At 50.0% G+C, this 11,387-nt stretch overlaps 1 protein-coding gene across 6 annotated transcripts in view; it reads left to right on the plus strand.

Annotated features, from left to right (window-relative positions):
- Positions 1–11,387, plus strand: part of cep85l (centrosomal protein 85, like) — a 35,277-nt gene that overhangs the window by 6,569 nt on the left and 17,321 nt on the right. For all 6 annotated transcript variants that reach the window (XR_010877020.1, XM_067241711.1, XM_067241713.1 and 3 more), the window contains exon 2: positions 605–763. Coding sequence is in view for 4 of the 6 variants with exons in the window: in XM_067241711.1 (XP_067097812.1) it covers positions 605–763 (159 nt within the window). In the remaining 2 variants the exon portion in view is untranslated. The remainder of the gene's footprint in view (positions 1–604; positions 764–11,387) is intronic.

Below are 11,387 nucleotides of genomic sequence, written 5' to 3' on the forward strand. Positions count from 1 at the left end.
CTCTTGGTGACCTGTCAACACTCTTCTTCTCTATCTTTACTTGGAACAACTCCATCGCACAGAGCGTAAAACAGCCTCGGCTTGATTACAGATGAGCTGGGATCGATTCATGCTGTCTTTGACCACTTTGGTCTATTGCTGTGTGTAGATGTGTGTTTTTACAGGGGGATTGGCCTTTTCCTTCACCACCATATGCTGGTAGAGCTAAGTTAAGCAGCTGGTCTAGTGTGTTTAGCTGTTGCTCTGTTTGCTGAGTGATAATGACCAAACACAGTTTCTAAGATAGCCCACACACAGTGGTGTTACATTAACAATACCTACATGCCTGACAGGAGCCAGTTTAAACCTGGTTATTTAGAACTCTAAATGGAGGCTTAATGTCAATGCAATTCTCTTCAATATCAAATTCCAGTAGCTATGGTTTGAACGATGCTGCTTCTGAATGAAGGGGCTCAGTGCATTCTAGATCAGTCAATCGTTCCGCTCAACCGGTTGAAACGCATTCTGGAATCAACTATCAACCTTAACAGTGTTAATTGAAGGAGCATTTAGTGAGTGGTGCTTTGAAAGTCGTCGTCCTAACCCTTGTGCTATCTTCCCTTAGGTTGCAGCAGCAGTTCTCCTGGGTGGGTTCCGGGGTGTGACTCTACATGGCAACCCACGTCTTCCGCCCCTGGCAATAGTAACCGCGGGCGACGCCACAGCACGGCATCCGACAGCGGCGACACAGGCATCGGGACCTCTTGTTCGGATAGCGTGGAAGGTAAGATTTGGGACAAAACTCCCGCCACAGGCTCCAGAACCCAAACCCAGATGGAGGAACAAAAGACTAGGAATGAGCAGATCTCAGAGCTCATTTTTGTGGTCTGGGTCTCTGGAAGCTTCTCTTTCTCTCTGTTTCTCTCACCCACCTCTCTCTCTCTTACATTTTCCTCCATAAAGGAAATACTGTACACAGCATATTTCTCAAAGCTGGATAAGTGTTTTCATAAGTCCTCACACACACACACACACGCACACACACAATGACAGTAGAGAACATCACCACCACACATCTTACTTTTACCTAGTATCACACATGTGGGAACCTTTCAGTTCCGCATAACCTTTGCACAGTTCCTTATTGAGGTCTATGGTGATGGACCTGAATGCCCGTTTTGTGTGAGTTTGTGCACCTGCGGAAAACTGCCAGCTGTGCCTCTTTGTCCTGGCCTACATATCATCACCCAGCACTGTCACACCAGGCCTTACCCTGTCCCTGTACCATCCCCACATCTGTCTTTCAGTATCTCTTTCTACATTTAGTCATTTAGCAGCACGCTCCCTCTCTCTCCATCTATCCTCCCCTCCCTCTCTTTCTCTGACATGTTTTCCCTCCCCATCTATATATCTCCCACCCTCCCTTTCTCTTTCGATCTTTCCATCTCTCTCTTCCTGTCTAAATCTCAATTTTTCCATCTCTCTCTTTCTCTCTCTCTCTCTCTCTCTCTCTCTAACCCCATCTCTCGCTCTCTGTCTCTCGCTCTCTCTCTCTCTCTCCCCCCACACTTTAATCTTCTTCTCTCCTAATCTTGACCTGTGTGTGTTCCAGGATGGTATTACTGCAGTATTAATGCATGTGTGCAGCATTGCTGCTGTTTGACTCTTCCCTGTGCTGGCTTGTTCAAGTGTGCGTACAGGGTGCGGTGCATAGTGAGTCACTTGGAACCAGAGGAGAGCTATCCTCAGCCCACAGATTACAATTGGCTCATCTCCCCCACAGCCGTAATCCTCCGTATTTGACACAATTACACACAGACACACACAGCTGCACACACACAAACACACACACCCAAAAGCACTCGTATGAATGCATCTATAGAGACATACAGACACACTACGGCTACGCAGGAAGACAGTCTAGTTACACTCTAATTCAATCAGCCCCCCCTCTGATAGTTTACCTGCTCAGGCCCGATTAACAGATTACAATCGACATCTTTCCTCACAGCTACATCTTCCTATCTCCTGCCCTCCTCTCCTAACCTCACCTCTCCTCCTCTCCTATCCCCTCCTCACCTTTCCTCCTCTTCTGTCATCTCCTCCTCTCCTTTTCCCCCTCGTTTCTCAGCGGATGCAGAGCAGACCTATTTCGATCTTCTATCCTCCTTCTTGTCTCGAAGCACACGTTTGACACCGCTTGCATAACACGCCCGGCCTTATTTCCTGCGTGTTCACGCTTACGTCCTCCCCTAGTCAGCCTCTTAATTAGACAGCGGCCTCATTACGCTCCAATAGTGGTTCCAGGTTCTAGACCAAAGCCCGCCCTGGGGACAAGACTACTTCCAGGACACACAGGGATCTCTCACTGTTACTGACTGTCCCACATAGGAGTCTGATGGAGACACACACACACACACACACACACACACTGGTGTGGGACATCCTTCCAGCTGAGCCAGAGCACCAGAGGCTGAAAGAGGTCAGCCAGTCAGACATAGTGTCGATGTAAATATAGGTCATCCACCACCACAGTCAAGTCAGTCAGCACCACGCTACGTTAGGCTGTCTGGAACATGACTGTCAGGAGCCACGTGATTGGCTTCTGACCCGTTTGCGTCGTGTTGGGAACCCTGTATTTGTGACGTGTCTCATTAGAATCAGACACTGACCCCAGCCTGACGGACTGCAGAGTCTGGCTTTGAGTTTGGCTTCATTTAGAGAGCCTCTGGATGTCTTCTGGATGAATTAATGAATTCCACCCATGTCATGATTGTTTGATGTTTGGCTGTGTTGGTGTGTGAGTCTGTGTGTGTGTGTGTGTGTGTGTGTGTGTGTGTGTGTGTGTGTGTGTGTGTGTGTGTGTGTGTGTGAAGGTGTCAGATGAGTGTCTCTGAGGGGAGCCTGGTATCCCTGTCTCCTCTGTGGTCAGGTGTAACCTTGAGGAGAAAGTCAATTAACTCAAACCAGTGAAGGGAAGAGTGTGATTGGCTTACATCCCCCTCATCCCCTCCTCCTCCACCCTTGCCCTTCCCTCTCTTTTTATCCTCCCCCACTTCTCTCCCTTGCTTCTTTACCTTGCTGCAGTCCTTCCTTAGTCCCTTCCTCCCTCCTCTCTCTCCCTCCCATCCTCTCTCTCTCCCCCCCCCCCTCTCTCTCTCTCTGGATGACACAGTTCCAATGTGGATTCCCACCACAGAGGTTCTACCTGGACTCCTGGGAGGCATGTGACCCAGAATAAGGAGATTCCTCCAATCAGGACGCCCCCTGACCCAGCTCTCTAATTATACACATCGCCACGGCAGCAGCTAGATTTCCCTATAATTACCTCTGGTCTCACCAGGGGGGTTTTGGGTAATGGAGTCCAACAGGCCTGTCAGGGCAGCCTTGTATTTAGCAGGCGAGGCTAGTGGAGAGGGTGGTAGGACAGGAGATGAGTGGACATACTAAAGACTTGTCACTCCTGCATTGTCCATCATTTGGTCATAAATACTGTCCTTCCCTCTAGTTAACTGCAGGCTCTGTCTGTACCCTCCAGCCTCTACTGGGTCCTAGCCCCTACCCTGTTCAGACTTCTGTCCAGATCCGTTGAGCGCTTACGCAACCACCCAGGCCATTACCGGGGTGTCGGGTTGCCGTGGCGAAGACGGGCGTTGAGGATCGGCAACCTGAGATGGTGTGTGTTACGGAGCAGGAATAACAACTGAGGAGGAAGGAGGCTCACATTCACTCTGGGACCGACTAATAATACTGAATTTACACACACACACAGACTCACACACTCCATCATCCCTCCTTCACACTCACCACTCGGGACGAGTGGCATAGCTGGGATGTCAGCAAAGTGTGCGTGTGTGTGTGTGTGTATTTGACTGCTCATATGGACTTGACGGCTCTTGTTCGGAGCAGAGGACTCGTCTGCAGTACTGCTGGGGTGTGACTTGTGAGGGTGCCATGCTGGTCCAGGATAGGACACTGCTCCTGAGGGATCTCTCCTCCACCTCCCTTCTTCTTCACCTGCCCCCCCCCTCCCTCTGGTCTTTTGTTCTTCAGATATCTAATGGCTAACCAACTCCACCCTGTAGATGGTCTGTCTAATAAATCCTATTTGGAAGAAGTGTGTGTGTGTGTGTGTGTGTGTGTGTGTGTGTGTGTGTGTGTGTGTGTGAGAGGGAGGGAGGAAGGGAGAGAGATGAGGAGCCCAGCTGCCATGTTGTCTCTAAGTGGCCCGACCTCCAGCTGATCCAGGCCCAGGTGGATATGGAACCCCCGTCCCCTGAACTAGCCCCCACCTCGGGCCTGCTCCCTTGGGGGTCCACAGCCCCTGAGCCTGGCCTCATCTCATTAGTGTAGGACAGAGAGGATTTGGGGGGGAGGGGCTAATACTGTTAAAATGATTGAAGGTAGTTAGGTTAGGGGGTGTAATGTGTATGTGCAGTTCGGGGTGCCCCCTCCCCCCTCGTTCTCTGCCAGCTGCTCCCCTCCACACTAATCACAGCCTGTCAGGGAGGGGGGTGTCGGTGTGAGGGCTGTCAGGGTCACTGTGGGGTGATGGAGGGTTGGTAACTCTGGTCGGGGCATGCCCACACTCTAACATACATCTTCGCTGCAGTAAGCAAGGTCAGGGGATGCTAGCCTCGTAGCATTCACTCGGAGTCTAGTGAGCGCGGTCATAATAACTTGTAGTTATTCTGTCGCATGTAGCCTAGATTAGGGTTGATATGAGAGTAAACACGGGGACATATGTCTGTCTGTAATCCTGCCCCCTCATGCAGAAGCAGCAGCGCCATTAGCCTGGGTGCTATTCTGCTAATCCTGCTGCGAGCTGAGGCCTGCAGGCTAACACTGATCAATGCTAACGACAGCTAGCCATGCAGCATCCCTAATGATGCACTCGTACACATGCTAGCTTGTTAGAGCAGTGCTTAGCTTTTAGAGAGTGTTTCCTTTGTTCCGCTAGCCCGCTGCACTTCCCTCCCTAAGAAACTGGTTAGAGATCCACCAATCAAAGGAAGTTTCTCCTCAGATGCCAAGGTGTGTGTGTGTGTGTGTGTGTGTGTGTGTGTGTGTGTGTGTGTGTGTGTGTGTGTGTGTGTGTGTGTGTGTGTGTGTGTGTGTGTGTGTGTGTGTGTGTGTGTGTGTGTGTGTGTGTGTGTGTGTGTGTGTGTGTGTGTGTGTGTGTGTGTGTGTGTGTGTGTGTGTGTGTGTGTGTGTGTGTGTGTGTGTGTGCGTGTGTTATCACCATCCTTTCCTCAGTATGAGTCAGAGCTGAATCATCTCCATCCTTCCAAATCCCAACTCACCGTAATGATTGCTTCCCTGGTGTTTTATTCAGTTTCTACCATGTGACTTGGATACCTACACACACACACACACACACCAAGTGTGCAACCCTAAAGAGCGGAGGTGAGGAGGCCTAGTGGAGTTGTAGATGGGGCGTACAGAGATAGCCAGCAGTGTCATTATGTATCGAGCTGTCCTCCACCCATGCAGACAGCCTTCCCTGGCTTTAACTGCACTGGTAGAATGTGTGTGTGTGTGGGAGGATGCTGTTCCAGACACACAATGTGCTGCACATGAATCTATCAGAAGATGGAGGACATGTTAGGCTGTTACCCATCACATGCCTGTTCCTTGGTGTTCCTCAAAACAGTTTTTAATGATCCGGAATCCTCTTAGACCATCCTGCACTCTGTCAAGGAACTTAACCCCCAACTATAAACACCTCATTGTAGAGCTACTCTGAGGATCCGTAATCTATAATCTCAGCCTAATCTGGCGTCCGGAGGAATTATGATCTAAACCAGTCTCCTTGCAGAGAATTTGGAGTTCAGCATATGTATGTTCGGTGTTTGTGTGTGTGCTATTCTGTTTTTGGTGCTATCTCTGTACACTCTGTCTACCTACCCAAGGTAGACATTTTAGTTCCTCCTCCTGTAATAAAACATGACTGTTCTGTCTCTGCAGTGTGTTTGTTTTTTCTTCTTGAGGAGTAAGGTGAATTCCACAGATACTTAGTCATGTTCCAAGGTGGTTCTGGCGAGGAGGCCTGGCCAAGGTGGATATCTGATACCTCAGATGACCTTCTGAAGCTGCACAATGACCATAGCAGAACCGAGGTCCCATTGCAGCCTATATGTACTTGACCAGAGGACTAAGAGGCTAGGCCAGTCAGGATAAAGTGTTTTCTAGAAGCTGGGCCAGTTTGGAGGAAGTGTTCCTCCAAACTGTTCTAAATTCGTTCAACTGTTGTATTTAGAGGATAGAAAGATAAAGAGGTCACTCTGCTAATCCTTCCCCTCTCTTTCCGTCTCCCTCACTTCTCTCTCTCTTCTCTTTCTCCTTGCCAAACCCAGTGAGTCTTTCTGCTTAAAATAACCATAATGGCTTTCCTGAACATTCTTTCACCATGACCTGTGTGGTTCCAGGCTTCACCAGGCTTGATGTTGTCAACTGTGCCTCAGGTCATCACTGACATACAGCTAGCTATTGTGGGATTGACCTGAGAGAATGTGTGTGTGTGTGTGTGTGTTTGTCTCTGTGTGTGTGTGTGTGTATAGTAACAGGGACTAGAGGCTGGTGATCCACTTATGTGCCCTGGGTCTTTCTGGACAAGTCATTCCTGGGCCCCTCCTACCTTTCACCAATTCACCATAGGCAGGATGTGTAGCACACACACCCCTATACATACACACACACACGGCAGTGGTTTATTACTCCTCCAGGCTTGGATGCAGTGTGTGTAAGATCTTACTCCCTCTCCTGCACTCTTCTCTCTCTCTCTGCCAACTTTCCTCTTTTCAGTCTTCTATCTACAGTATCTATCCCTCCTCTTTCCACCTCTCTCCCTCCCTGCTCCCTCTTCCTCTCCTCTATCACTTTCCCCACATCCATCCCTCTTGGCTCCTTCTCTCTCTCTTCCCCTTCTACTCCCTCGCTCTCTTCCTCCACGATCCTCTGTTCACCCTTTCCTCTCTACTTTATGGAGAGAACCAATCGATATTGGTCTTTCTCTAACCTCTCTCTTTATCGGGTGAGCTTGTACGTTCAGACCTGCGGGGCGTAGCGACAATACAGCTCTTGCTCTTGGGACAGAGCTTCTCTCGCTCTCGCTCTCGCTCTTGCTCTGCAATCTGAATAGCAAAGCTGATGGCTCAGCACTTCCTAGCCTCAGTTCCCTGCCCATCTGACTTCTCTCCCAACCTCAGCCTCAAGCCCCCTGCCTCTCCTCCCCAGACTCACTTCTCCTCCCAAGCCTCGAGCCTCTCCTCCCAAGCCTCCAACCTCTCCTCCCCAGCCTCACCTCTCTCCTGTCCGGGCCTGTTTCAACTGGCCTTGGTAGAACAGGAGTCAGTGAAACACTCTAATTAGCACTGCTGACGCTTGGTTTTCTGGTGGGGAGGAATGAGAGCGGTAGAGACATGTGCATGCGAGGGAGGAGGGTGCATGGGTAGTATACACTAGTAGTTGATAGTTGTTTTGAGGATGCAGTTAGATCACAGGGCTCCTATCCAGAACCCTGCATGTTCAGGGGTCGGTTGTTTCTAGGAGCTAAGGGCGGGAAAATAACTGCTACACCAGGGACCAATGAAATAGATGATCCGTTATTGGTCAGGGTCAGAGGTCAGGGTTAGGGGCCAGGGCCGGTTGAGTGTCTCAATTTAGCCTCCAGGGCAATCCTCTGTCTCAACACAGACTCATGATTGGGAGAGCACACACGCACGCGCGCACACACTTTGTCCCCAGTAAAGCTGTTACTTAGCTAAAGGTGTTACTTAACGCCATGGAAAGTAGCAGTCCACTGCTCTTGTCCCCGGGGCGACATCTGAATAGCCCTTGACAGACTCAGCCATAATGGCATCCATACATCAGTCCGGCGTGCCAGGGTGTGGTTGTAGAAGTGCCAGTGCGCTGGAACTAAGAGGTCTCCCTGGTGATGCAACAGCAGAGTGGTTACATCATGGCCGCCTGACAGTCTGATGACAGCTGGCAGGACAGGCAAGCTGTCACCAGGAGTGTCCTCGGCAACCGTCGCTGAGATCTGATTGGCTCCCTTTTGGGTCTTGAGCACACGTCTGAGGCGGGCGACTTGGAGGACAGCTATTCAGGGTTCCTCAGGTTAATGTCCGGGATGTTTGGCCAAGGGGCGGAATTTAACCTGGACCCTTCACCCTAACACACACACACACAGGCACAAAGACCTGCACAACAGACTCCTTCCCCCATTTCCCAGACGATACACAGAATATACCATCAATTATTTATGTATTTGTACCCAAAAAATCGCTATACATAATTATAATCTTTTTATAGGACCCTTAGTTGCACACTGACCATAACCCTGACCCCAACAAGGACCAGTTTAGAACATTCTGAATCCCCTCAGTCATGTGATCTTGCCTGGTGACCCTCTCCATGGCGCCAGGTCCTGGTTCAGTGAAACAGGAGAGTGTTGCTAAATATGAGCTAATGTGGCGGGAACAACACCAGCGCTAACAGGCTAGCATGCCATGTGCCTCTCAGGCGTGGGCCTGTTAACGTTAGCGCTCAGGTGCCTGCAGGCTACACCACCTTGACACCTGTTAGCTGGCTAACATAGTTAGCATACTGTACAGGATATGTAATGAACCAAGACAGTGCCTTAGGGGAGAAACACAACTTCTGCAATGTTGGCAATGCACCATACATTGATGTGTGACATGGACAGTTGAACTCTCACTCTCTGAAATTACACACACACACACACACACACGCTCATAAGCTCACAGGCTTGCCCTCTGACATATTTCCACTTTCTCATTTCACAATGAAACTCAATATGTACACATCTATATACACACACACATACACATACAGAGGAGTGCACAAGGCTGGAGGGTGGGTTAACACGTGTGTGTGCGATTGCTCAACAAGCCTGGTTGGCAGAACATAACATCAGACAGTGTGTTCCCTTAGCAGGGATGATGCCGGCTCTTTCACAAGAACTCCTCCTCCCTTCCCTCTCCTTCAACAACAACCGAACTGTGTTACATGCCGTTGCTCTGAGACTGATGTCGTTAGTGTTGTGGCGGTCGCTCTGCTTTGGTGGCTGATCTCCTCTTCTTCTTCTCTCCTCTCCTTCTCTCTCCTCCTCTCATCCCCTCACTGCTCTCCTCAGCCCTACTCCGGCTGATAGCTTACCTCCTCCGGGCCCAGTTCCGAGTGTTGCATCATGGCGGTGACTTTATCCCTGTTATATAAGTGGGGCTTCTTTCAGCTAAATACAGTTTGTTTATTCTTCACTCCACGTGGGGCCACCCGGGCCTTGTTCAAATAAACTCGGGACACATCTGTCACCCCCCACCACCACACACACACGCGCGCACACACACACCCTCCCCGTGAACTGAATCCTCCATTAGGAGATACAAGTCTGTCGGTGTGTAGTTGAGGACGTTTTCTTTATATGGTTGTGTACTTGGTTTATTTTGCTTGTGTTTATATTTGGTAGAGTGCTTTAGTTGCCTCTGTAGGAAGGCAGACAGACAGATAGGTAGACAGGTTCGTAAGCAGATCAAACGGACAGACACACAGCTGTGTTTGACCAGCTGAGTCTGGTTTGGATGTCTGATCGGTCCGTTCTCAGTGTGATCGGTCAGTTCTCCGTGACAGCATTGCTGCCTGGAACAAATGCATCCCAATGCATCTCACAGACGTGTGTGTATCTTTGTGTGTGTGTGCTTGTACGTGTGTGTGTGTGACTCGACTCTGAGGAGGCGGCCGACGTTCCGAAGGTAACAGGACGGCTCCAACGAAGCATCGCATAGCGCCACATATCACAACTGAGCACAGCACGCGTGTTATCTGGGACAGAGGAAGGAGAGGACGGAAATAGAGCGAGGGAGGAGGCGAGCGGATGAACGGAGAGGGAGAGAGATTTCTCCATGACTGTGACGGCGACGGGATGAAAGGCAGAGCAGGGAGACGTGAAAGAGGGGGGAGAGAGAACGGAGATAAAGGGGGGGTACGCCGAGGAATGCGGATAGGTTGACCCACATTCCATCGCCATCCTCTCCTACATAGTTTCTATTGATTCCCCTTCCCCTGCCATGTGTCTGAGATACCACTGGTAGGTTAGTGTAGCACAACAAGTAGAGCACAGAGGACAAACTCATCCATCCTCCCAGGGACCCTGATCTGGGACATGGTTGTGACTGTTAGTAACCCTCGCATCCATCCCCGCACGCCCCCCTCAGACTGTGTGGGCTCCCCCCAGCCTGGGAGCTCCGTCATGGGGGGACTAAGTACTGCCAGCCTCAGGCTTTTATAGGCCTAGTTCTCCTCGCTCCGTCTCTCCCTCCCCCCTCTCTCGGTTTCCGTCTCTCTCTCTTCTATTCCTTTTCATCCTTCCCTCTATCCTTGTCCCTCTCTCTCTCTTTCTCGCTCCCTCCCCCTTCTCTCAGTCCTTTCCCCTCTCTGCAGTAGTTTTAATCAGGACCAGATGAGGTCGGTTTGGGAGGAGGATGACCGTTCAGCTTGTTAAAAGCAGCCAGTTATTAAAACCTTGGCCTCCTCCCCAAAAACCCTCACTTTTACTGTGTCATGAATAACAAACATTGCTGTGTGACGGGTGTGTGCATGCATGCATGCGCGAGACTCCTAATCAAGGCCAGATTTGATCGAGTCTGAACCTCCTACCACACCACAGTTTGCAGGCTCCAACTGCTTCTCAACGCGCCTCTGGGTTAGACCTTGGGTTAGTCTGAGCACCACTCCTAGTCTAAGTATACGCTGCGTTTTACTACGTCTGCTGCTGTTCTGTCATTGGGTCTTCTGCCAGCCTTCTAGTCAACAGCGTCAGAGGGTGTCTCCTCTTGCTCTCTCAACAACTGTATAGGGATAAAATATTATTTTTACTCTCATTTATTTTTTTCACACTTTCTGTTTGAGTTTTTTGCGTTGGCTGTCGTGTGTGTGTCCACGGGAGAGTGGTGTAATGCCAGCAGGTCTGTCTCAGGAATGTGCTGTTTCACAGTCTGAGGAAGCGTGCACGGGCACACACCCACACACACACCCACACACACACACACATTCTTCCCCAGCTGCTATGCATTTGCCCTGACACACAAGTGTTAACAAAGGAGAGCTCTGTTGAGAAGCCTCCCCAACTCTCTACCTCTCGGTTCACTTCTCTATCTTTCCCTTCTTCTCTACCTCTCGATTTATCTCCTTCTCTCTTTTTTGTTTACCTCACCTTCTCTGGGACTGTGAAGAGTCTCCAGAATCTATAATCCTCAAGGCAGTAAAAGGCCTGACTCATCGCTGACCTTTTCAGGATCAAAAGTAGAAAACGTTGTTGTTGGTGAACCCCTCTTCTCCATTAATGGTCAGACGCTACACTTTTCTGACTGTAATAAACCAGTGTTGAC

Source organism: Osmerus mordax, chromosome 8 (genome assembly GCF_038355195.1).
Source record: "Osmerus mordax isolate fOsmMor3 chromosome 8, fOsmMor3.pri, whole genome shotgun sequence".
Taxonomy (NCBI): Eukaryota; Metazoa; Chordata; class Actinopteri; order Osmeriformes; family Osmeridae; genus Osmerus; species Osmerus mordax.